We start from the raw sequence: 27174 nt of genomic DNA, 5'->3' as shown, positions 1-27174 counted from the left end.
CCGCGCGCCAGCAAAGCGAGACCAGTGCGAAAAATTCACCGAAAGCTAGTCCAGACTGCTTCCTGACCCGTTTTGTAGAGGAAGTTGTCTCCGAGCGCCCCGACGTGCACGGAGAGGAGGGGATTTTCTTTCTTTGCACAACTGCCCCGACATTTGCACACGAACTGGGCGGGTGAAGTTTTCTGCGTGATTGAGGAGCTTCTCGGTGTTTAAGTGTTATTAGGGAGCAGCAGCACACCGCGTCGTGCCACACGGGGAGGAGAGGAGAGAGGGCAGAAGTTTCCGCTGGCTTGTTTTGTCGCTGCGCGGCTGCTAAATCCACAGGAATGTCGCAGAAGGAGAGACCCACTTTCTACCGACAGGAGCTCAACAAAACCGTGTGGGAGGTCCCGGAGCGGTACCAGAACCTGTCTCCAGTCGGCTCCGGTGCTTACGGATCCGTATGGTAAGCAGTTGTTGCAGAGTAGTATCGAGAGCAGCGCGATTGCACAACGGGTTCCCAGCACCCACAGAGGCCCGTCAGAGTTGCCTTCTCACGGGGTGCTTATCAGTCTCTAAGGGTGCCAGTGGAAGAATATGGGACTATCAGCTGTGCCGTTTGTTTACATTGTCATACTTGGGCTGCTATGAACCGCTGCCACATCGTGCACGCTTCGGGGTGGCTCGCGTTTCTTCGGCGGGTGGGGATTATTGTTGTTTTTGTGCACATTTTTGCTTCGCTGTCTTGCTTAACTCTGCTCCTGTAAACACCTGTGTGTCCCGCTGGTTTCCACTAACCACACTGACAGCTCCAGATCATGTCTTACTGGTGTTAAACATGCAGACGAGCTGCTTTTTACTCGGTTATCAGTCTCCTCTAAAGAAGCTGATCAGTGGCATGTCCCTGCTTGCATCATCTGCCAGCGCGGTGCCTTCTCACCAGATATGATCTGAGCTCATCAGCAGCGAAGTTTAACCAGCACCTAGTGAAACAATCGCCTCCCACTACAATAGTATTGTAGTCCTGCACGTACAACCTGGTACTTTACACATCCGCACATTGCATGCATTATGCATTTTCCAGTTGGGTGCAGCCTGCAGAGTACCAGAAGGTCACGTGGTTTTCAGAAAGTAGGCCCCCTCGTGCACAGTGAGAGCTTTCTATATAGGAGCCCATCCGACGACGATGATGACTCTAGAATGATGTCACCCTTTCTCCCGTTGTGGTACACCCATGACTCACAGTCCCGAGGTTAGGTAGTGGCCTCAGCTGTGACGCCTTTTAGTCATCACAAAGTCACGGATGGCATGGTGCCGTCACTTTAACTTTACCGGTAGCTCTGACCCCTACTTTAACACCTTCACTTGTTAAGTGTGTGTGGGTTGTGCAGTTATTATTAGTGGTGAATGAAGGGTTAACCATGACCTCATTTTGTACTTAAGGCAATCACTGGGCATATCTGCCAGTGCATATGGGAGGCATGCATGAATACAGTGGCTTCATTATAGAGATATGTGAGATACTGTGATGTATATTAATAACATGCACTTATGTCAGGACCAGAGGGGTGCTGAAAATGAAAAAGGTGTGTTTATCTTCCTTTAATTCGGTTTTTTAAAGGGTGAGTCTGTGGTATTTAGGGGCATATATTGGCAGAAATGATATATATAAGACTCATAACTATGATTTAATTAGTTAATTATCACCTGAAAATAAGAATTATTGCATTTTAGTTGTCATAGAATGAGCTGTTTACATCTACATATGGAGCGGGTCCTCTTCCACACAGCCTAGAGGCAACAACTCAAACACTGGCTCCAAAAAGGGCCATTTGCTTTTTCGTGTTGACTAACACAGTTCTCCTAAATGCTTGGCACATGGGAGAAGTTTCAGTTCTGCAACTTCACCGCAATATGCCACTTAATCCTACACACTGGACCTTTAATGTCTGGCCTGATGCTCCACAGTTTGCACAAAAAAGTGGGAGTGAGAATAATAGTAGCACATAAGAATCAAGATTCCTAGCCCTGCACAATTCTGAATCCATTTCACAAATGCCAAAAACAAGTTTTGTATGTGTAAATAAAGTTATGTTAACAGCACAAAAAAGTATAACTGAGCCCGAGAGCACACCATGCAGTAGGTCAATATATTTACGACAAAGTTTTGGAATTTTGGAAGAAAGAAGGACAGGAGGATAGATGATTTGAACATGCAGGGTGACTTGTGTAGCTGTAATTGAGCCAGCTATGGAGGTTCTCGCACTTGTAATGATCAAAGTTTACTTTTGGCAGTCTGAATCTCCTGAGCTCAAACTCAAACAAAGCATAACAGGTTCAGTTTGACCTAAAAGTGAAGACTTGTGTTGTTAGATGCTTCCTTACATTTTCAGAATAAAAGTTGGGACAGTCACCTGGTGGAGAGCAGCATTTGGCACCTTTATTATTATAATAAAAATCTAAATGCATTGATGTTAAATGACTAAAATCACATAGAATTTGTTGGCTCATTTTTAAGAGTAATTTAAAAGTCAAATTAAAATTCATTACTATCTATCATAGTGTCCTTTTTAATTTGGTGTTAAGTTCTATTTCTAGTTTTATTTTCTTAACCAGAGGGGTTTTCTTATATTTTACTGTCCACCTTTATGAATACTTTTAAAAGAGAAAATTATTAGAACCGTATTGAACGAGGCTCACTGTCACTTCTGAGCCTAATATGGGAAGGTTGGTTTACTGGGACCTGATCCAACTTGTACTGGATTTAAAAAACAAATGGTTCAAATAAATACTACTACCAATGATTATATCATTTTAGAATGACAACGTTTTACAACAGGCAAGGCACAAATCTGACGCATGGGTAACACTGTGAGGAAATCTGTTGGATCACCAATATTTGGCTGAACTCTAATCTACAGTGCAGATCCACACGGCCACAATAACTGAAATTGTAAGTTAAACGATAAGGCATATAGAATATGTAAATCCCACTGTCCTAAATAGTCATATGCTCCCACATCACTTCTTACAGTGGAGCAATACATTCAAAAGCTGACTCTTTTACTTGTGCTGACTTTAACACTGAAAAAGACATGACCCCGATGTCCAGATATGGGTGTGTCTTTTTACAGCTTGCGAGGTTGGCAAGCGACCTCTTGCAGCCTTAAGTGCTCCGAAGCTCCTGAAACAGCTGGAGTTAATTGAGGGAGCAGACTCTGAAACAAGCATGCAGATGATCAGGATTGCACACTCAAATTTAATTCTGCTCTCACAAATCCAGGCCTGTATGCTCTCAAATGTTGACTTGAAGGCTGAGTAGTGTTCAGGATTTGTTTTATGCTCCCAAACATCTCTTGTCGTCAGTATACTTCCTTACCTGCCATACTCCAGAACACACACTCAGCTTCTGTCTTCTTCTCTTATTCTCATACAGACAAAAGACTGTAGCATGCTTTCAAATTAATGCAGTCAACATTTTGGCTTCTGGCCAGAAAGGGACCTTCATCGTGACCAGTTTGCTTAACTGCCTAACCAATTTGTAGGATTCTCAAAGACCCCCATCTCCACAAACAAGGCCACATGCATCATTCATTCTGTCACCTGCAGCTATTTTGTAGTTGCCTTTGAGGAAATTCCTCTGTGTTTTCCTCTGTATTTGACTAGATCCCCAACCAGTACAAGGAGTTGTCAGCCTGTCTCTTGGAAACATCTCATGATCACAGAGCCTTTTGAATACTACAACTTCACAATAAATTCTGAAGGCGAAGTGGTCCAAACAGCAGGGTGTCATTAAAACCCTTCAGAAGGTATCTGAAATGTATAAATAACCCCACAGCACCATGTCACGGCTGTTGGTCAGCTGGACACACGCTCTCAGTCATTCAGCCGGCAAACTCTTTGTTGTTGCTGCCACGACGTTCCTCCCCTTGAATTCTTCCCAACTTTTAAATATGGAAAGCACGTACTACGCAGGGTTTTAAATCATGTTTCTCATCGATCTGCCACTCAGATACAAGACTTATTAGAGAAAAAACACTTCTGCTTTCGCCTTATTTCTGACCTTTGTTCTATTATATGAATGTCACACTTGGAGGTGGTCCAGGGTTAGAGTGGAAAGAAAGCGTTTACAGTGAATGCCGCTGGCTGGGGTTACAGTATGGACTGTGTGTTGAGTGCCTCGTGTTGTTCGGTCTTCCTCAGCTGAGAGGAAACAAGCACAGAAACCATACAGGCCCACGGGGCGTGCATGCATATTAAATCAATTGCTCTTTTTTTTGCTCAGTGCAGGGAAATGAATCATGGCTTAAAAAGTATAAATATTTCAGGCTTTGATGAAATCAAAACAATAATTCCCCAGCTTATAACAAAGTGCATGACATATGCACAGACAGCTAAAAACATCTATTGCTAAATATTATTAAGGATTTAATAAACATTTTAAAGAGATAAGATGTAATTATAACACAAAGATGTAATTATAACACAAATGTAGCGTGGAAATAATCACTGCATGCCTCAACAACAACACTTTTATTCAGAAGCAACAGAACTCATCACAAGCAGTTATTGATAATCAGAACATGGTTCTCTTTTTAGAACGTTTCCTGCTTTCAGATATTCATGTGTTTGGATATTTCCTCATTCCCAAAACATATTTCAAACTGCTATCAATTTGCTTAGACAACAGATTTCGACAGATTTATATCACAAAAAGTTTTCTGCACAAGGTGCTGTGGTAAAAACATGTGCCTTGCTTGTTGCCTTGGTGTCCTTAAATGTGTCAGTGTACCATGAAAGTGATTCTTCTCCCTTTTTTTGTTACATTGCCAGCAAGTGTTTATTTAGTTGGCTTTCATGGGTGTGTGCATGGTGTTTATGTCCCGTAACAGCCTTTTATATTGTCTTTACAGACAATATGTAGCATCAGGTATTCTGCTGATAAAGACAGGATTGTGTGATGAGGCTGATGTGGGCAGAAGGTGCAATATTGTGGCAAGTTCTGGCTGACGCAGTTGATTTTAACCTCAGAGAAATGCACACTGACTTGTCAGCTGTACAAACAAACAGGAGGCTTAAGTGTAAAGCCAGCAATTTTCAGTCATGTGAGGTGCGTGGCTGAATGCATTTGTGATGTCAAAAGAGTAAAACCATTCATTTTGGTTTAAAAACTGTGGATCAGGCTTTGGAGCCCCAGTATGTCTTGGCATGCAAGACACCACGAGTGCTGAGATGCCCAAAGACACAACTTTATGCAATTTTGTAAACTCCATCATTTCAGCCTTTTTCAGTTACTCTGTCGGACCAGTGAATTTCTCTATTAAAAGTATTTTTAAAGGACTAGTGTGTAGGATTTAGTGGCCTCTGGCAGATAGGTTGCAGATTGCAACCAACTGAAACTTCTCCTGCGTGCCAAGGGTGTAGGAGAACTTGGGTGGCCTTTGCGAAAACGCAGATGGCCCTAACAACATGGTGGAGTTTGTGGAAGAGGACCCGCTCCATATGTGCATTTAACGCAATGAGTCGTAGTTTCAGGTGATTCTAAACTAATGAGAACAATAATGAATATTGCATACCATTTCTGCCAGTTTAGCCCCCCATATCCTATTGGACATTTAATATATAGTTAGTATATGACACTCGTAAATGCTCTGTATAGATAACAGCATGTAAAACATTGAAGGTGCATGCATGAACATAAATAGCCCAACAATTTGCCCATGAAAGCTATGACTCCAGTTCTACAAAACATTTAACAAAGCCATTTAAGGTGGACACACTTTAAGACTCATCCTTCATTAAGTATTGTTAAGAAGAGTAACTGCTGCATCTGAATCACTCACAGATAAAACGAAACTTTCATTGTCTTTCAATGTCAAGTAAATGAAAGAGGCGTACATAACTCATCTGTCTTGATTGTCAAACTTGTGAGCAAAACTCCCTGGACCACATACAGACATGGGAACCAGTTTATCTGGGAGAGGAGGCATAGTTGAGCAGTTTGCACTGTTAGCAGAGCAGATCAGGAAATGAGCGTGTTTATGTGCCCTATGATAATTTAATTATTTTGGATTATGTAAATACTGACATTATTGCTGCTGCCGTGCAAACATCTTAACCACGTTATATTACTGTCACTAAGGTTGCAATCATAGAAAGCTTGGCTCTTCAAACACAGCCAGGTTAATTTTTTATTTATTGTTATTTTATATGTTTAATTAACGGGGGCTGTGGACAATCATTAACTGTCCCAGACTTAGCAAGATAGCTAAATCCCATCCCCCCGGCCATATGTACGTTGATGAAAAGTCAGTGTTAAAACAGATTTACCTTAATAACATTATATGTCAAACAGAAGCATTACTGTGCCTCAGGTCATGGTGTGCATAACAGAGCGTTTACTGTTAAAGATTAAGGTGCATCACGATAGTGAGATCTGATGACTGATGTGTCCTTTAGCTACAGGAGAGCCAGATGATGATAGGGAACATTGAATTGATTACTACTAAACATCTAAAAACATGCTCATTAAAAGCATGTTCCCCATTTCCCCTCTTGTTACATTGCTTTTGAGTCCACAGTGTTCTGCCTGACTGTCATCACATGGCTGTCAGTTCCTGTCATAACCATAAACACATTACAGAACAAGTCTTAATAGCTACAGACCCATATACCTGCTGCTGGTGTCCTTTCCATGATGACTGACAGGATTTGTTGGTCAGGTCTGATTTTTCTTCTCCTCATAGTTTATATGCACAGATTTATATGCAGCTGTGCCCTAAAAATTAAAAGCAACATCCTAATATGTGTCAAAGAAATACCCAAATATCCTCTGGAGTACTTTGTGTATTGTCTTTTTTCTTTCATACCATTCAGGTTAGATGGGAAGTGCAGCATTTGACTATTATGTTAACTAATGGGGTTAGGCGTTCTTGTTTGACTTGTGTATGGATGACTAAGCAGTTCAATGCTTGCAAAACAGGTTGTATTTTATTATCACTCTATTAATCATTTTAGCGTGCACACAGATGATTTAGTGTTCCTTCCTGTGGCGCTGCTTTTCAACACCTGTGTCAGTAAACGCTTCCAATATGGAGTTGACCCTGACATCAGATTTAATGCTTAAAGTATTGCTAATTAGATTTACAGAGGATTAAAAAATATTTCTTGAGTTTTGTTAAAGTAAAGATGACACATGACGTCCCAGATGACGGAGATATACAGCATATTGCAGTCTTATCAAATTTATGTTCCTCCGGTAGCTGACGTAAATTGCAATCAGTCAAAATGAAGCCGCGAGGCTCGTAATGTGTGTGCCAAGATTTTATAGTGCCAGCCGTGTTCCTCAGCATAAATACACCCCCACGTTAGACTCTGATAAGCAGTCTTACTCATACATACATAGATATGCAGATTGGACAAGGTAGGGAAAAACATCATGAATGCACTGGTTGATTTAAGCTGCACAAGTAATGCATCCCTGTGTCGGTGACTGTGGTGTAGAAGCCGCTGTCGGCAGTGATGTGCCAGCCTTTATCCTTTTGTCTCTTTAATCTCTTGCGAACCTCATTTCCTGAAGTAAAGTGAATTGATGGAAGTAGGAAGGACATAACACTTTGACATCTCCACAAGTCATTTGAAGTACACATTTGCCTGTCTTCTTCTGACAATCACTCCTTTCCCCGTGATCCAGGTCTCATAACGCTGCTCTGTTTTACAGCACACGTTTTTATGGCCATGTGTTATTGCACTTCCATTTATTACACACTAATTGGATGATGTATGCTTAGACCTGTCTTGTTTGTCCTGCAAATTAGCAGCAGTTTTTTAAAGACAGTGCATGTGCGTGTTTTGTTTTGTCACTTGGCTTGGGTATACTCTGTGTTAACTGAGTATGGGTTTTCCCTTACAAGTGAGACACATATACCAGTTGTTCTGCGAGCCGGGAACATAGAGTACACTGGGTGTGGGAGATTATCTCTGACTTACTGGGAAAAAAATGTGCTGCTTATGTTAATGTTCTTAATATGGACGCGTGGCACTCCAGGAGGACCTTAACTTTGTGCACCAACGCAGATTTATTTTTAATGCTACTACTGGTCGTGTTGTACACTGAAACACAGGTATCCAAGTCATGCTGTTGAAAGGTCGATAGTTCAGACCTCTTAATCAGTTTGTGCAATATGTCCAGAGGAAATGACTCCGTTTCTTACGGTAAAATGTAGTGTTGACATGGCCTTGAACCAAACTCCTAACTGGAAGGCCACAGTGCAGCTGAGACTGGGTCAGTAGTTCATATAGTTCACGTAGTTTTAGTACCTTGCACCAGTGTATGAATGAGCACTCCCTGCAAGTCATCTGCATTCATTTTGTGAATTCAGTAGTTTGCAAAAGCAGTTTAATGGAAAAAAAGAAAACCCTCATTTCCACATGTTCAGACCACAATAAGAAGAAGCAATACTTCTCAGCAGAAATGGTGCACAGAATTTTTTTTTGGACTGATTTTGCAATCATCCATTTGTAATACAGCTTAAGTGATTGACCTGGAAGGAATGTGGTTTATTGTAAGTGGGTTGTGTTCCCTCGCATGTACAGGAAATGCAGCAATGTCGCACTTCTCAAGGAGGCAAGGCCCATCTGCCTCTCTTTCCATCACCGTCACAACGTCTGTCTGTGTGTGGACCGACCAGTATGTTGATTTTTACAGGTTAAATCAATCCTAGATCCTGGCAAAAGGATGGTTGCTATCAACCCTTAGAATATGTGCTGCAGTTTTTAATAAAGGTGCTTGCTTATTGCTTATTTTAAAGCGCCCCCAGCGGATTTCACCCTCATCTTTTATGTTGCACTTCCTTTGTCTCTGCCCTTTTTGCCACACCTGTTTCTTTTTCCTTCCTTTTTCTTGTACATTGCCTCCAAAGTCACAATGACATATTCTGTTACATTCATAACAATGAAATAAGGAAAATAGTGAATGAAAGGATGAATGATGACTAAAGCAAACACAACCAGCTCCAGCGGGATTGCAGGACAGGCCTTGATTTTGAGGGACAGGAGTAAGATATGCTAAAATAAGCCACTGTTAACAGTTATGTAGGCACCAGGGGTAAATTGGATCACATAGCTAATTACTTTTTCATGAAGTGCAGTTGTTACATTCTTTTTTTCATATCACTAAAAAAAATCGTTTTGTTGTGATGGATTACAAATAGACGTGTTGTAGCCAGCAGGTAATTTCCTGAATGAATCAAGAGTAACATCATCAAATGGTGCTGTAATCAAAGATTTTCAATTTCTGGTGTCAAGTGGTCATCATGACAGTTAAAGCACCAACACCCTGGAACATGTGAACAGCATCAATATAAAAATGGATTGTCTAACTCTGTCTGAACGCTGCTGTTTGTAAGCAAATGTTCACTGACGAACATGTTCTCCTATTTATTCTTCTTTTAGTAAATGATTGGTGGCTTTTTACACTCTTGTGTTGTACACAATGCAGCTGATATTTACAACAGGTTCAGTCATGTTCCCCTGTATGGCCCTGGGCTGCAGAGTATAACAAGAAGCGAAACCAAACCAAGAGCTCGGTGTTATGCAATTATTTGCTTTGTTTACTGGGTTAAAGCCACCTACGCAGTCTAGTGAAACATCTCATTCTCAGTTAAATAAAGAGAAATCTTTTAGGTTTTGGATATGACAATTACTATTAGACTCATGTGATGTGCTTGCTTTTTTTTTTCTTCTTTACAATCAAGGTCTTACCAGTCACACTTTGTCTTTCAGTTCGGCATATGACGAGAAGTCAGGCCTGAAGATAGCAGTGAAGAAGTTGTCCAGACCCTTCCAGTCCATCATCCACGCAAAGAGAACCTACAGAGAGCTGCGGCTGCTCAAACACATGAAGCACGAGAATGTAAGTCGCCTGCAACCATCCCACCCTCACCTCCACCGCCCAGACATAAATCTCTGCCCAGGGCTTCACTCCTGTCTTGTTTATATGTATTGTTCTGTAGTTTAGCTCTTAAGCCAGGATTGCATATGTGTGCACATGGAGTTGCACATGAGGTTTCCACAGTGAGTGCAAACATGTAGACGCAGGCACGTTACACCACTGGTTACATTGTCATGCTGTCTGTATCCTTGTTGACTTGTAGCTCATAATGATTGCTGGAGCCCATTAAGATCTGCCTTTAGCATAGTAGTTATGTGTATGAAGACCATAGAAATAGAATTATTAGAAAGGACATTGAGCTGTTTGTCACGAGTACAAAAGAAATTGGTAATTGTTATTAGTTGCTATGGTGACAAGGCACGTCAGTGGGGCTGTAAAGTTTGTCATTCACTAGTTTGAGAACTGTGTTTTTTTTTTTTAGCTTATTCTTACATTTATTTTCCTTGTTAAACATAAAAATACAAATTTATTCTAATCCAAGGACGCATTCACACTGGCACTATTTGGTCCGCTTTAAACGAACCCTGGTCCGCTTCCACAGATAGTTCGGTTCGTTTGGAGTGGTGTGATCGCTCATTCGAACTTTGGTGCGGACCAAACGAGTGAACCCCGATCTGCTTGAAAACTGGGGGTCTCAGTTCATGTGCAAGTGAACCCTGGTGTGGTTCGCTTACAGTGGGAAATGCAAACGGACTATCCAGCGAACCAAAGACAGGAAGTGACGTAGAGCGCATTGCATTTTGGGTAGAGAAAAAACAAAGCCAACAGCGCAAACTGGGAGAAGCAGCCGTAAAAAAGGAAAAATGTCTCATGGGTAGACGTGGAGTAGTGTGGAGGTGCAGGTGCTTACCCAAAGACTGCATACATTTGGTGTTGCTCTATTGTTTTTGTGGTGACCAAGCCGGCTGAAGGGGGAATTCCGTTTCCTGGCCAATCAATGAGCCGGGTTTTCTTCTTCCTCGTGCTTTTTTTCTTCCTGGTCAGTGGTCATTTCGGACAATACCGCTCCCAAACAAGCAGCTGTTGTAACTGTGTAACGTTGTCCAGGCGGTTTGGTCCGTTTTAAAAAGTGCAGTGTGAAAGTTAGGGTTGGGTACCATTCATAATTGAACCGATACGGTATCTGGAATTCGGCACCAGTACCAAACGGTACCTTATTTCGGTACTTTTTAAAGTCTAAACTTCTCAGTTTCAACATTTTATTGAGAACATTTAGGAACAGTGCTGCACGTTAACTTTTGTCTGCACATGCATTTATTTTGAAAATTCAATAAAAAGATTTAAATAGAAATAAATACAATTCCTTAAATTGGAAGTGTTTCCCCCGCCTGCCTTGCACGTTGCGTCGCAAATATTGCAGCGAGCACTGTCTCCGTCAACTGCCGTGAAGTGCAGCCAGACTTTGGGCCGCTTTCGGCTCGCCGTTGTTGCTGAGTCTGAGGTGCGAGTCATGCGCTCTCGCTCCACCTCCACCTCACGTACCGAAATTTGGCACCGATTCATTTTAAGCTACGGTAGTACCGATGTGAATCGGTACCAAGTACAAAAAGTACAGAGTTTCGGTACCCAACCCGAGTGAAAGTGAACCGAACCAAAGGAAGATGTAAAAAAATTTGGCATTCCCCACCCAATCAAACCGAGTCCCCCGGACTATCCTGGTGTGAATGTGACCCAAGTTTCTCTCTTTCACCAAACTAGCTTAATTGCCTTGTTAACTCAAGTAAGATCCCATTAAGTCTGCTGATCTGCATGCTGATTATCCCTGTGGCCTCTCTCTGACTCTCAGCTGTTTGCTAAGCAGCAGATCTCTCACTTGTTTTACGGAGGCAGCTACAGCACGTCATGTTTTAACAACCTTGCAATTAATGGCGACAAAAACAGGGAAGAAATATTTTTTAAGTATCAGATTGAGTATATGAAAATTGAATATCACCCTTACCTCAATGAGTTTGTGATTTACCGCAAGTCGGTTTGTTTATACAGAAGTTTATATGGAAGTTAGCCGGCTACCACGGTTGCAATAGCAACGGCACACATAAAAATAGATGCCGGTCTGACCATCCTGCGACATTGATTTGGATGGGACCGTCCGTTCTGCTCTCATTCTGTTTCTATGATGGAGACCCACTTGATACAGTAATTGAAAGGGAGCTCAAACTAGGAACGACCGGGAAACCATCTGTAATGGCAGAGCTCAGACTGTGTCTCAAAATTATGTGAATATTCTGGTGGTATTCTGGTGTGCATGAGATCTTTAAGCTATCAGAAAAGTGCCCATTCACTCATGGACTCTTTTTGTGAAGAAAGTATACAACTCCATTTGAAGGCACTGTGATGTCATGCCATGTCACAATGATCCACAGTCACTTAGGTCACCATTTAATCATCCACATATACCTGCATGCATCAATCATTCACCCTAAAAATGCCTCACTCCCTGTCCCTTCCCACATCACTACAACAGGAGTTGAACAGTTTAGGTGGATTTATGAAATAGCAACAACTTCTTAAGAAGTATGAAGTGGTTTCTTGTGTTAGATTCATGTGAAACAGTGTAAACACACACATGAGCACACTGGCCTCAAGCAAAGGGGGGCTGCGGTCTGTTGGTGTGATGTCCTGTTAGAAGAGGTTTTCCCCACGAGCGATCAAAGCCTGTTGTGCTGCACCGCTTGGTGAGCAGTGAGTCACCAAACAGGTTTACAACTGCAGTCCCATCAACACATTCTGCAGTGTCTGTTCCTGTCATCTCATTTTGTCACTGCAGCAATTTTGACTCGTGCCGTTTTACTTAAATGTTTCAGAGCAGTGGCTTTAGTTCGCCTCCAACAATCTGTGCTGCTTGTGTTTTGGTTTTCTGTGTCTCTGTGTGTATGTGTAGGTATAGCATATGCAGACACTTGCCCACAAGCGGTTCCTAGTTCCTGTGTGCTGTTTGTGTATCCAGCTAACACTTTGACCAAATAGTGTGGATCCTCTTGTGTTATGTAACAGCAGTGGTTACGATTTCTCAAGCTGAAGTGCAGGTGATGGGTATCTGCGCGCTGTGTGGGAGCAAGTCCACTGGTTACTGGTGTGTGTGAGTAAGACTGGAAGTTTCTGTTGCTGCTGTGGTCTTTGTAGGGGAAAAAGGGGGGAATTTTACATTGTGAAGAGTTCACTCAATAGTTAACTGTTGGCTATTGTAGTAGGTAGAAATAGACTTGTTATGAGAGAGCTCAGTGATGAGTGACAGGGTGGACTGGTGCTTTCTCCAGTATCATCGACCTGCAGGCGCTGTGAAACACGGCAGTTGTAGATGATGCACACACAGGAGAAAAGAAACTGCAGCTTGAAGTATCAAGTCTCAAAGTGGTAGAAACCCACAAGCAACGGTTAAAGACCAGCAGTGCAGCAGATCCCCATATGAACATGCACCACTTTCACACAACATCACTACTTGAACAGCTTGAACACTCTTGGTAAAAGCAGTTTGGGAATTATAGTTGCATGGTGTACTGGTACTACTGGTAAAATACCTCAGTGCATGCATTTAAAAAAACAAAAACAAAAGAGGTTTACTGGGATTATGTAGGATTATACAGAATCAGTGCCTGTATCGCTGTGCTAAATGCAGGATGCTAATGTTGTATTGAAACTGACTTGCAAAATGAAATAATATCAGTCTTTATCTGAGTGTGGAGCTCCTGACAGCCTTTTTAAAAGGTTATATTGCCATTTGTGGTCATTATTAAGCATGTTATTGCCAGTGTCTGTTTCATCATAACGGGGACGATTGCATAAAGCTGTTTTTTGTTCCTAAATCTTCAAAGCATTTTAATACCTACCTATGCTTTACGCAGAGAGGGATTCTGTGTTGTGCTCACGCTGTTGCCAGGAGACTCCCTGGGTTTCAATTTTGGAAATCCTGTGTGGACCAATGAGCTGTTTGTTGTGGCTCCGGCCCACCAATCAGCTGTGGTTGTGCGTCCTGTGTGGGCGGGCTGCTCCCGTGTTTTTGACAATACCTATCTTCCTCAGTCTCTCTCCAGGGGGCGGGGGCAGGGATGCGCTCAGGGCTTCTCTCTGCCTCTGTGCTAGTATGCATGTGCACGTGCATGAAAGTGTGCATATAGAAATACTGTAGATACACACACACACACATACACACACACAATTGTCCTCTGTGTTTCCTGTCTTTGTTCTCTCTCTCTTTTTTTTTTGCTCTTTTTAAACCTGAAAACAAGTCTGTTTTGTGCACCTAATTGTCATCTAAGTCTATCATACTGTCGCCTTCCCAGATTATGTTTGGCTTTCTTGTCACACAGTGAAAACTCACATATCCATTTTAATGATATGGTATTGCAAATGGCTTGTTCACTTACCAAAACACACTTTTAACGTGCAGAATCTCCACAGCCATTGTAATGTTAATGAATAAAAACAAATGCAACACGCTCAAAATTGAGAAGCTGTCGAAAACACCTTGCTGTTGTTTGAACACGCATGTGAACCCAGTTAAATGTAACCCAATCCAGTATGACACATTGCTTTTGTGCTTAGTGTCTTTAGTGTTTATTCTACTTTGTTCACACTTAGACACATCATATAACACTGCTGGTGCCTCCCGTCAGTATTATGCATAAACCTCACCAGATAATGTTTGCTGCTTCCTCTGAAATTACATCTGTTGTGGTTGTTATCAGCCCCATTTATGTGACTAAACTGCTCGGTAACCAAAACAAAGTGCGAGGATAACCTCTTGTACGTCACTAAACATAAAAGCAAGCGCGAGTCCTTGAAACCGGAGTAATATAGTAAGTAATATAACAAGGCAAAACTTGCCTGTTTGTTTGATTTGATAAAATTCAACTTCAGATATTGCAGGATAATCGAGATCAAGCACTATAACTTCTTAGTTGTAGTTGTTATCAAAGCATGTATTCAGAAAGGTGTTTTATCATTAAATGAAACTGCTTTTTTGTTCATTTGGAATCTCTGTCACACATTTTGTTAATGTCTCTTTGTCCTTTGACCTCTCTTTTTGTCTTCAGGTGATCGGACTATTAGATGTTTTCACACCAGCGACAAGTTTAGAGGAGTTCAATGATGTGTAAGTCACACATTTTTCTCACCCTTTCACCACCATCGTTTAGGTTTTCCTCTGCCTCTGTGTCTTTTGTGTTTGTGTTGTTCCTTTTTGTCCTGAGCTCTCATTAGTTTTCCTCATTCTCACACAATGAAACCGTTCATATCAGCAGATGATAACCAGATAAACACGACAGCAAAATTAGAGTTGCAAACGCATCATAACTCCGCAGCTCATAACTTCATGTGAGTCCAGCACGTGGCACATTTCACCAAGGTGATTGTACGGTGAACTTGTGCACTATGCACATCACAGCTAGTCTCCATGGTAACAGCCATCTGGCAGTCTCTGGGGGTACTGTGTGTGCGTGTGTATGTGCACAGAATACTCAATCAGCATCCTTGAATTCTCTGCATGGTGTGGCGTCATCAGCATGTTGCACATTTGTTGAAATGTGAGCTGAAGCCACACACACACACACACACACACACACACACACACACACACACACACACACACACACACACACACATCACTGGAGTTGCATAATAAAGATGTGACACTTCTCTTTCATGTGACCAGTAATAAACACAGAAACATTGTGAAATCAATCCTTACAAGAGGAGCAGATGCATACACGCATTCACAGGCCAGCCAACAAGTGGTCTCTTGTGGAATGAGGTCAGATTGAGCAGATGTAGCGTGTAAAAACATACACACTTGTATTATATTTGACCTTCTTCTGCTGATGTGTTGGTTATATAAATATTTTACTATCAAGAAAAGATGAGTGGAACAATCAAACATTTTCTTTTTTCACACTCTTTATATCAGTGTCTTTGTCCTTTTCCTTCTTTTAAAAGTGCATGAATTATCCATGAACCACTAGCTTTTATTAAGTATTATCAAAGTTACGTAAAATAGTAACAACTTATTAATTAAGTCAGTCTCCTATAAAGTAATTGTTGCAGAAAGTAATAAAGTTTTTATAGCATTTTTCACAGTAAAGTTACAACCACCTCGAACAACTCAACAAATAACAATAACTGAACTCTAACAACACTTTTGAATGTAAAGGATTCTGCATAAGACAAAAGACAGACATGCAGACTTGTGGAGACCACGTCCCATCAACTGTACTGTGTGATTTGCAGGTACTTGGTGACCCACCTAATGGGTGCAGACCTCAACAACATCGTCAAGTGTCAAAAGCTGACAGATGACCACGTCCAGTTTCTCATCTACCAGATTCTCAGAGGCTTAAAGGTTAGTGAAACTCCCTGCCTGTTGACCAGTGGGCTGTTTTAGTAGACTGGTCTGAAACTGTTATAAAGCTGTTAACTTAACCTTTGTGAGTATATTGAAAATACTAAATATCCTTTCTGTCCAATGGTTGAGTAGCTGTAGAAATATATTAGAGATGTCTGTTAGTTTAAGTGGTGTAACCAGTTGAAGTTACGGTGCCACAACTGAACTTTGACATCTGACACAGTAACCCCAGAGTAAGGCTCATGGAAATGCATGTCTATGCAACTTGACAGGTACACAAAGCAATTAAAAAATAATCAGTCTCGTGCAACACAATGCAACAGTTCATTTCACCAAAATTTGATAGCTAGATTGATAATTTTTTTCATTAGTCATATTGTTTTCTCACTAGATAATATCAAGTGAGAAGTGTCATTGCAACTACATCTCTGTCTTTGCACCTTATTTTCTGAGACAGGACTTCATGTAATTCAGTCGTAATCATTTCGGATGATGTTCCTGAGCATAATTGCTTGATTTGCTGAACCCTCTTTGTGATTGTTTTACTCGATTTCTTTTTATTTAGGATTTTGATATATTCAGTCTTTTATAACTGTACTCTGCAACGTAAAAAAACACCTGGGGAAATGGTATATACAACAAACTGTGCTATTATTTAAGAGAAATGTCCATAACCTGTTGCTTTTTGGTGTTCGACTACTGGGTTACACACATGAAACTATAATTTAGGTACAAAAATAGCAAATTGAATACACTTTGAGTTGCACTGTGTTCATATTGAGAGTGTAAAATAAGTTTAATCATCATCATTTTGTTCTTTTTCCCCACAGTACATCCATTCTGCAGATATCATCCACAGAGTAAGTTATGACTGTTAAATGTCCTTTTATAAACTTGAGGTCTGAAGTCTGATAGATTATCTTGTTTAGAGGAAACATGTCTTAACCTCCTAAAGAAAGTCTGGTTACAAAGGCCAAAACAATGATTACTGCCTCAGCTATGGTGTTTGTTTAACATTAACAGAGAAAGGCAGATAGAAGGATAGCTCTCTGCTGCTTCTGTATCCTGTCTTGACTTTTCCTTCTTGCTGCCTATCCTCTTCAGGACTTGAAGCCCAGTAATCTGGCTGTAAATGAAGACTGTGAGCTCAAGGTGAGAAATAGCCGCCTTGAAACAAGGCTCACCATATATAATTTAGATGAAGAGTGGAAGATGTTCAGTTATGCACCCTGTTTCCTCTCGCAGATCCTGGACTTTGGTTTGGCACGGCACACAGATGACGAGATGACGGGCTACGTAGCCACGCGGTGGTACCGAGCCCCGGAGATCATGCTCAACTGGATGCACTACAACATGACAGGTACACGCACAGATCGGGTCATAATGTTTTCCTCCACAACTGAATGTAACATTACATAACTTGGTGACGTCTGTGTGTTAAGGGGTTGTCGTAATTCGCAAGCATTCAATTTGTCAAAAGGGCCGAACAATAATAGAAATAATAATACATAATGGAGGTTTCATTGTCTGCAGTATACATCTCTGATATACAATTTCACCAGATATATGTAGCTTTTTCTTCTGTAGTGATGCCTGTTTAGACTATTACATAACAAATGATGAGGGTGATTATAGAGAAACTAGGCCAGCTTTTCAATTTTTTAAGGTGCAACACCAACCAAAGCACCCAAAGCAGTTATCTGACATGGCTTTGTGGTGTCGTCGTAAATGGTCAAATAGATTAGATGCAGTATGTTGCTTTTTTTCGCTGTGCCAAAACTTGCAAGGCGCTGTTGATAGAGTGCCTGTTTTTGCCCCATTTCATAGTTTGGGGATTTTAATACTTCCAAAAACAAGTGTAGCATTATTTTTTCCACCAGAAATTGTTGGTTTCTTTTAGCTGGTGCACCAAACGTAAATGCAAAGACTTCCGAATCTAACAAAGGCGTTTGGCTCTGTCTTTTTAGAGTGGTTTTGTAGCAGACGTAAAGCAAAAAATAACATTGAATACTAACCAGATGCAGTGACAGAAACAGAAATTACAGCTCAACAACAACACTGTATGTTTAAGAGATTCTGGAAAAAAAGAGGCATGTTGAATTTACTTAAAGTAATAAAGTACTTTGTACTGAACAAAGCAAACTATACAATGTATTGTTGAATCCCTGTATGCGTCCCATGGGAATCCTTGTTGGTCTCCATTATGCCTTTGAAAAGCTTGAGCTCGGGGAAATTAATGTAACTGATACTTAATAGGAAACAGACAGGTTGTATCATATTCTTAAGTGTTCACTGTGCTGCGTGTTTTTCTTCATTACATGTAATAGTGGATATCTGGTCGGTGGGCTGCATCATGGCTGAACTACTCACTGGACAGACGCTCTTCCCTGGCACAGACCGTATCCTTCCACAGCTGTCGTTGCCATGCAAATATAAAATGGCTCCTTGGAGTCGAGCTCCACTGTAGGTCTTTGGTAGATCTAGAAGAGACAGTACATGGATGCATACTCGTCTTTTGTGTGTATACTTGTTCTCTGCACCCAAGGTTCTCACACAAGCTGTTGGCTTTGTTGTTAACACCACGATGTTTCAAATACACACACCCACTTGCACAATTTTACCTACTTCACGCTGACTTGAAAGCATTGCTGAGTATTGACTTTTGTGAGCTGCATTCCAAAATAGTCAAGGAAACCTGTGTGAGTGTGTGTGAGAGTATGTGCATGCATGTGATGGGAGCTAATAGTCCCCTGTGGTCTATGACTCAGCCCTGCCCACTGTTGTCTCCACTGCTTCTCCAAGATACGGTACACTTTCCTGTTTCCCCTCCCACAACGCTTCCCATGCTGCAGCAGCAGCAGCAGCAGCAGCAGAGCATAACAATGTTTTAATAGCAAAACACACAGGAAGACACTGTGTAATAAGGACACACACACATATACACACACCTACAGATACAGATGTTGGCAAACACTACAGAGGTCACATGAATATGTGTCAGATTGAATATGTGTCCTCACACTTAATCTAAATCACCTTGAGAGGTTGTGGAGCTTCCCATCCATGAAACATAGTTTTATATACAGAGTGCAATTGTCTGTCTGGTCTGTCTGATTTTACCCGTCTCAATGAAAGGTGATCTTGCTCATAGAGGCTACAAACAAAGTGAAAAGTCCAAAAATCAGATCCTGCATCTTATATGCTCCTGCAGATTTTAAAGGAATACCTCACCCACAAAGTGACCATTTGTATATCAATTATTCACCTCTTGTTTTGTTGAATTCATAAAGAAAACTTTTTTTTTGTTGCTTTCCTCCATGGTGAACGAAGAATCCAAAAACAGAAAGATAAATTGAGGTAAAGGGGGCCACATTTAACAACAGCAAAACTATATCAAAATATCTGTTTACAAACTCTCACACATCTTGTGCAGTATAATCCAAGTCTCATTTATCCAGTCGTATGCTCAGTTCTTCCCAAACATGTTTTTAACAAAAACGTATTTAAGATTTTTACGTATTTATAACACTTCTACATAAAGTGTCTCACACACTGACAAGTAGCCTCACCTGGGCAAGAGCTTGCATTTGAACTCTGCTGAATGAAATGTACAAGCACAGTTCAAATACATGTGTGTTTTAAATAGCACGGTTGTATCGAAAATGCATGTGTTTTGGAAGCAGCAAGCATACAACTGGATAAACGAGACTTGGATTAAACTGCATGAGTGTGTGAAAGTTTGTAAACTGCTGTTTTTTTTGTTGTTGTTTTTTTTTTACTTAGTTTTGATTTAGTTTTCATCAACAACAGTACAATCTATACAGTTTCCCCTTTTTTCCAGCTGTATATAACATTTGTATACATTAAATTCAGAAATTATCCAAACATAAAAAGATGACAACACAAATATCCACTCGAACATATTAACCTTTTAGTTAGAACAATGAAAACATTTTTTTGTTTTTTGTTTTTAAAGTGAAAAACAAAAGTAATAATGGTCCACTCCACATTATAATCACACAGGAAAGTACAGGTGCAAAATTTGTACTGTAAACTGATGTTTTGATATAGTTTCGCTGTTTTTCAAACATGGCCCCCTATGACTTCAATTCATCAAGAATTCTCTCCATTTTTGGATTCTTCGTTCACCCTGGAGGAACGCTAGAAAAACAAAGTTTCCGTTATGAATTCAAGGAAACACAGGGTGAGTAACTGATATACAAATGATCATTTCTTGGATGAAATATTCCTTTAACTGAAAGGAGACTGTGTCTACAGCAAAACACTTATATTAATGTACGAATGATCGCTGACATTTTTAAATTTAACAAAGTGGCCTCATGTACTTTATCTGGTTTTGTTTGTACTAAACATTCGCAGGTTCTGGCTTCTGTAATGTAAGGGCTTGATGCTTTTCACTGTTTAATATCATTTGTAGATTTAATGGATTTTGGGATTGGTGACAAGAATTTCTTTCACTGTTTGTTGACATTTGCGATGGCAGTCCTACTTGCTTGCATTTGCCTTTTTTATACCTAAGAATGTGCAAAATTACCCATTATTGCATGTCATGCTTAAGAAAGAAGCCTCAGTTTGCCTGATTAACAAGAACAATCTAACCCCTTAGTAATGAATGATACGATCATTATTCAACTTCCAAATGTTGTGAGCAGTAACTGTCAATTATGCATCACACTGTTTGACAGATTACACAGTTGAGTTGATTGAATTTGAGCTGTTGTTGACTTTTTTCCTTTGTTTTACTTATAATGAATGAAAGAATCTTTTCAGAGAGCGACAGCAGCTTTGGCTGTTGTGCCTCTCACCCCCTCTCTCCTGATCCAACACCCTCCATCCCTCCTGTTTTCCTTCATGTGAGTGCGGTAGACATTGATCAGTTGAAGCTTATTATGACGCTCGTCGGAACCCCAGGGCCCGAGCTCTTGATGAAAATCTCTTCGGAGTCTGTGAGTGTCAAGAACCATCCTGCCCAGTTCTGTTGCACTGCCCCTCCTGCCTGTGTTTGTGTTGCCTTGGCAAGAGTCAGACAGTCTACTTTACTTCTTTGTATTGCCACTACTACTTCTAAGCTGCACCTGTTTTGCTCTGAGATTGGTTTTTTTTCTTAATGGCTTCATTTTCACTGCAGCACAAGGCTTTGATTCCAACTTCTTTCTAGCATGTACTATGAACTCCCAACAGTCTTTGAATCTCTTCTTATGACAGAATTGGAGGCCTCTAGTGCAGCACAGGGTCACTGCGTCTATATATATAAATCTTTATTTCATCTTTAAATAAATACCTGGGTACTTCAGTATAGGTTATAGCCAGGTGAGGGTTGCTGTATACTGAAGCTCAGAAACTTTTTTCCTCCTTTCACATCTTCTTCATCCGTACCTTGCGTGTGTGTTTCCCCCCCTTTTCCACCCCTCCATACACAACCCTCCCTAACCACCCATGCTCATTGACATGCTGACCTCCATGTTATGATGCCCCTTAACTCGGAAGCTATAGATATAAACCAGCTGCAGCAGATAATGCGCCTGACGGGGACGCCCCCAGCCTCCCTCATAAGCAGGATGCCCAGCCATGAGGTGAGACACGTGCCCTCCACCTTCCCTCAAGTCCAGGCTCGCCCCCCTCCAACCCCACCAACCCTTCCCCAGCTGGAATCGGGGCGGAACCACCGATATCGTTTACACTCAATGTGTTGTACACTATCAAAGTATTTCTTGCCATATGCATTGTCTTTGCGTTAGCCTCTGCTCTCACTCCACTTACTCCCTGTTTCCTCTCTGACTCACCATGCTTGTCTCAGCAAGGCTTCCCAGAGTGCTTTGCCGGTGTATTCTGATGAGCTAACTGTGGCATCAGCAACACATTGATTCTGAAAATTAAAGTGTTTGTGTAGTGAGTGTGGTTTTGGTGGTATTTAAGTGCTTGAAGCATGCCTTACTGGAAGGGTGAACATTAATAGTAGTTTTTGCACCAAGCAAATTTAGTACATTAATGTATGTCAAAAGATTTTCCATTTTAAGCCGTAGTGTGACAAAGTGCAACCACTATTATCTTTTACAGTTTTGTTAATCTTTTCTCACAGGCGAGGAATTACATTAACTCACTTGCCCACATGCCCAAGAGGAACTTCGCTGATGTGTTTATTGGTGCCAATCCTCTCGGTAAGTTCCCTTTTCAGCCTCACACAATGGCTGACACTATTACTGGCTCACTGGGTCCCTCTAGTGGTGTCATAAAGTCACTGTTTTGTTTTTTGGTCAGTGTTATCGTCAATTCCAATACGTTTGTCCAATTTAAATCATCCACTGTGATAAATACTGACAACAGCCATGTAGAAACAGTTTTAAAGGGACAGTACGTATTTTCCCTCTCACTAGTTGTGCTAGTTATTGGTCTAGATGGATGCACGCTGTCTTCTGCACAGTGATAAGTAGTTTGGAAGACAGAAAATAGGTCCTACATGTAACTACTTACAGCAAGGTCTGTGGATTATCTTGAGTAAACAGTTCATGATTTCTGGAAAGAGACATTGCTGTTATTTTTTTAAAATGCATTTTTTGGTGTTTAAGCACCACAAGCCAAGTGCCATCTAGTTACATTACATTCAAGAGAAGGGAGATATCTCTACAGCCGATATTTCCGACACTCTGCAACTTATCCAAAACAATGCTTTTATTTTGGGATGAACTGTTCCTCTAACAGCTAGCCATTAATATTAGATGGATAAAGATGTAGATTTTGCTTCTTTGCTTTTCACATACTCATCATTGTTCTCTTGCTGCTGTCTTCAAGCGGTGGACTTGCTAGAGAAAATGCTGGTGCTGGACACAGACAAACGTATCACGGCATCTGAGGCTCTGGCCCACCCGTACTTTGCCCAGTACCACGATCCAGACGACGAGCCCGAAGCGGAGCCTTACGACCAGAGCTTCGAAAGCCGCGAGCTGGAAATTGAGGAATGGAAGAGTAAGTTGCCTGGGCTATAGCCTGAACTGCTGAGGAGAAAATAGTTAGATGCAAGTTGTGTACTAAAAAGACTGCCTCAAAAAATTTGTCAATAACCTCACTCTATTTATTGTCTCGCAGGGTTAACCTACGAGGAGGTACTCAGTTTTGAGCCACCATCGTTCGATGGAGATGAGATGGAATCCTGAGGAGGAGGAGGCACCTTTTCTTCCATCTTTTTGTTTTCCAGGAAACACTCTTTAAAGACTATCAGTCTCTTGTGACTATCCACCACTTTTTTCACACACACACACACACACACACACACACACACACACACACACACAGAACCATGACATTCAAGTGCCTGCCGTCATTCATCTCCGGGGGACGTTGTTTTATCAGGGATAAAACTTGACATCTTGTTCCTTCTGTCCCCCACTTTGCTGTTTTTGTTACTCTGCATCCCAGACTTTTAATCTTCCTTATATTTTTAGTGAGTTTTTACCTCAGACATTTATTGTTTGTATTGATCCCCTCTTTGATTCAGAAAACTATAAACTACATGGACAAATTGAACTGCTAATACGGATTTTATAAAAATGTTCTACGTAGCAGGAATTAATAATATAAGATAAAGTTTGATTGAAACGTTTCAGTCAGCGGTGTGTCTAAAGTTTATCTTTCTTCCACACATTAAGATTAAATATTATTTCTATCATTGCATAGAACTGTGTAAATATGGCAAACAGTATTTGTACATAAGTTCTTCAGTCGAACCAGTTACCGTATTTGTGTATTAGTCATATTTGCTGAGTCATACCTCAGCTGAGCCCTTTGACAGTATGAATTTTATTACTAGAGTTTAGCCTAAAGTGGCATATAAAAAGATACAGTATGTAATTTATTAGAAGTATGTAAAGGATAGGCTTAAATATTAAAATATTTACCTCTACACAGCAAATTTAGGGCTTCATATTTCTTAGTTTTGGATTTGAAGGCTAACAGTGTCATTTTTTTAACCAAAATATGAGTTTGGAGACTTAGCTTATGTATCCATTTCACCTGCTTAACATCTGTGTAGCTTGTTCTCGTTTCTCCATATCAATTCTTCTTTTAGCACTTCAGTTCTGTCGTTTCAGAGGAATGTTACAGTCCCCATTATCACAGCCTCCAGTTTCGCATGATGAAGCCAGATTTGGCTCTTTAGTTTATCAAAATGTGCTGTTTTCCACCACAACACCAACTGACAATGTACTTTAATCATATTGCATTTATAAAAACACAGTACTATTAATGTTTATTGAATGTTGGGGGGCACCAGTCTGCCCTGTATTTATGATCTTTTTGTTATGTTGTTTGTATATCGATGTAAAAGAGAATATTATTTGTCAGAATTTAAGGTTCTTTTTATTATTTATGGAAAGCTTACCGTTTCAAAAACCAAACGCACCGTCAATAATCTCAAATATCAGTCAAGCTGTGGTGACTGCAGTTACAGCTTGTGTATCAGAGCCAACAATATTATTAAGGTGTTGTGGACAACCTTAGAATTTTAATCAGTTTTATAAATTCTGAGCATTTTGGAGGTGTTCCAGTTCATTTTTTCTCTTTAGTTAAAAGCAATTCTTGAACAACCCCGAGGTACTGCCCTCCAAAAGTATCCTATTTTTTTTATAATTTCATTAAAATACATCAAAGCAAAATATGTATTACAACTACGCCAACATTTTGTATTGACATACAAACCACTAAACAGTAGACCCCTTGTTCTGAAGTGTACTACAAACATTAAAATGTTTTTATTTGAACTATTTTGGGAGTCAAATTACCTTGTGACATACAAGCTATATCCACAGTTGCTCTGGCTAATGTCAACCAAACATCAGTGTCTTCACAGTCTCATTTGCAATAGCTCGTTTTCATGTAGTGCTTTTTTTTCCTCTAATGTATTATTTTATTCTTTTGTGTGTTAAATCAAAATTTGATGTTATTCTGTGATTCTTGTAATATTGATTGTTTTTTGAGTAATGCTAGAACTATATTTGTCATTCTTTTGAATAATTTAGCAGGGCACATGTTTGTGGGAAAGAGTGTACGTTTACTCACTGGATGCTGAAGGGCAATGCTGAAGCCTCATTCTTTGTAGTTTTACGACAACTGCACACGTTAGGTAGGATATTTATCTTTTTCCATATCCAAATGTCAGTTTGGTCATTGGTTATGCTTTCTTTGCCTGAGATGTGTTCATATCTTTTTACTATGTGCTTTATGACATGTACCAAGACAGCACGTCACGCCACCTGTAAATATCACCATAAGAAAATAAAGGCTACTATTTTTCAAACCTGTAACTGTGTGTCGTATGTTGTGGTGAGTTTGAGCTGTCACCACTGGACGGCAGCACAGCACAAGTAGAGCAAAACATCTGCCGAACAGGGATACTCAGCTTGCCTTGCCTGAGGCCACTTTTGCAAAATTAAAGAAGGCCAGGGGCCAGTTAACAAACAAACATTAATAATTAATACACAAATAACTAGTTTGGACCACTGTTGGAGGTTCAGGCGGATCCTACCGCTGGCAGTTTTATTAAAAAAATAAGCTCTGCCTTATCGTGGGCCAGATTTGGCTGTAAGGTGAGTATCACTGGTGTGGGATGACTAAACCTGTAAGAAAAGAAGGTGAAATAAAACAAATTAAGAGCTTTAATCAAAATCTAAACAAAACTAATGAATGAAACACTAGACACACAAGTATGAGTACTTACATGTATTCATACACAGACAGTCGGAATCCCAATCCTTAATGTTAATATCGTATTAATACAATAACAGAATCAAGGAAACAAGCTTTCAGGGAGAGGTCAGTTGAATGTTTGCCCAGCCAGTGACAGAGTAAATAAATCAAAAGGAAAACTGATTAAACGTATATTTGCACTATGTTCCACCAGCTTTACATAAGCCATGTGTTCTGGGAAATCACGACAGTCCTTCAAAATGTTGTGCTTCTCACAGATTGATGAATGAGTTGATAACTTTCACTGTTGCACTCAAGGCCATCATGAGCTCCCTCCACTAATATTGTATGATTCTTAATTATGGAGGCCCAGTGCTGCCAGGAAAAGAAACACAATTGATAAAAAGTTAAGAATAAAAATGTTTGTTTTAGAGTTTGAGTCAAAATTATGTTTCGAAATTATGACTTAAAGCAAAACTATGTGACTTTTGAAAGAAGAAAACACATTGCTTCTTTTACAAAAACCTTTTCAGTCTGGTATGACCAGGAGCCTATCGTGGCTAATGTTGACATGTTGCTCTGTATTTCACAGTCTTGAGTCAGTTTAATGACTTTATGACTCTCTTTTTCTTTTGCTATCATTACATTTTACATATACCTTGATAGCTGGGCTGGATTTAACTAATTCTTTAGCCTGTAATGCAAATAATAGAGAAATAATTCCAGTGACAGTGATGACTGTTAATAATAGGTAACAATCCCCAAGGGTGGAGTACCACCAAAACAAAGATGAATTTGATAAATTGGAAAATTGTGGCCCTGTCTCAAAATGTGTTAAAATCTAACTATTTATTTTATATTGTGCTCAAATGGTGCACATTTCCAGTACAGCTGTGTTTAATCAGAGTACATACAAACACATCATTATCATTTCACAAGAGTACTGGTTGCTCTGGATTTATTGGGAACTTGAAGGCCACCAGGCACATACATGCTGCACAGATGGTGTTATAATGGGAGGTCAGTAAGGTCCCAACTGCTTTGACAGGTAAATCCAGCTATGACAATGACTGGACCCCTTTGGAGTCAGTGAATGCCGCAGATCTTTGCAGTGTTGTTGTAAAATAACGGCCATGAGAGAACTGTGTGTATTAATGTGGTAAATATTTTAATTTGCTCCTCAAAACACACCATATAAACAGCGAAT

At 40.4% G+C, this 27174-nt stretch overlaps 1 protein-coding gene across 2 annotated transcripts; it reads left to right on the top strand.

The window, feature by feature from the left end:
* On the top strand, positions 1-25585 carry mapk14b (mitogen-activated protein kinase 14b). 2 transcript variants are annotated; one of them, XM_050037105.1, is made up of 12 exons: positions 1-445; positions 9763-9892; positions 14965-15023; positions 16154-16265; positions 17099-17128; positions 17373-17420; positions 17514-17628; positions 18596-18667; positions 21783-21862; positions 22369-22447; positions 23079-23252; positions 23373-25585. In XM_050037105.1, the coding sequence occupies exons 1-12, from the start codon at positions 327-329 to the stop codon at positions 23438-23440; spliced, it is 1086 nt and encodes a 361-aa protein (XP_049893062.1). In that variant the 5' UTR covers positions 1-326; the 3' UTR covers positions 23441-25585. The 2 variants fall into 2 exon arrangements, with proteins under 2 accessions (XP_049893062.1, XP_049893063.1); XM_050037106.1 differs by lacking the exon at positions 21783-21862 and adding an exon at positions 21156-21235.
* Positions 25586-27174: the final 1589 nt, after the last annotated feature.

Source organism: Epinephelus moara, chromosome 24, assembly GCF_006386435.1.
Source record: "Epinephelus moara isolate mb chromosome 24, YSFRI_EMoa_1.0, whole genome shotgun sequence".
In the NCBI taxonomy this organism is placed as follows: Eukaryota; Metazoa; Chordata; class Actinopteri; order Perciformes; family Serranidae; genus Epinephelus; species Epinephelus moara.
This window is presented reverse-complemented; position numbering and strand designations above follow the sequence as displayed.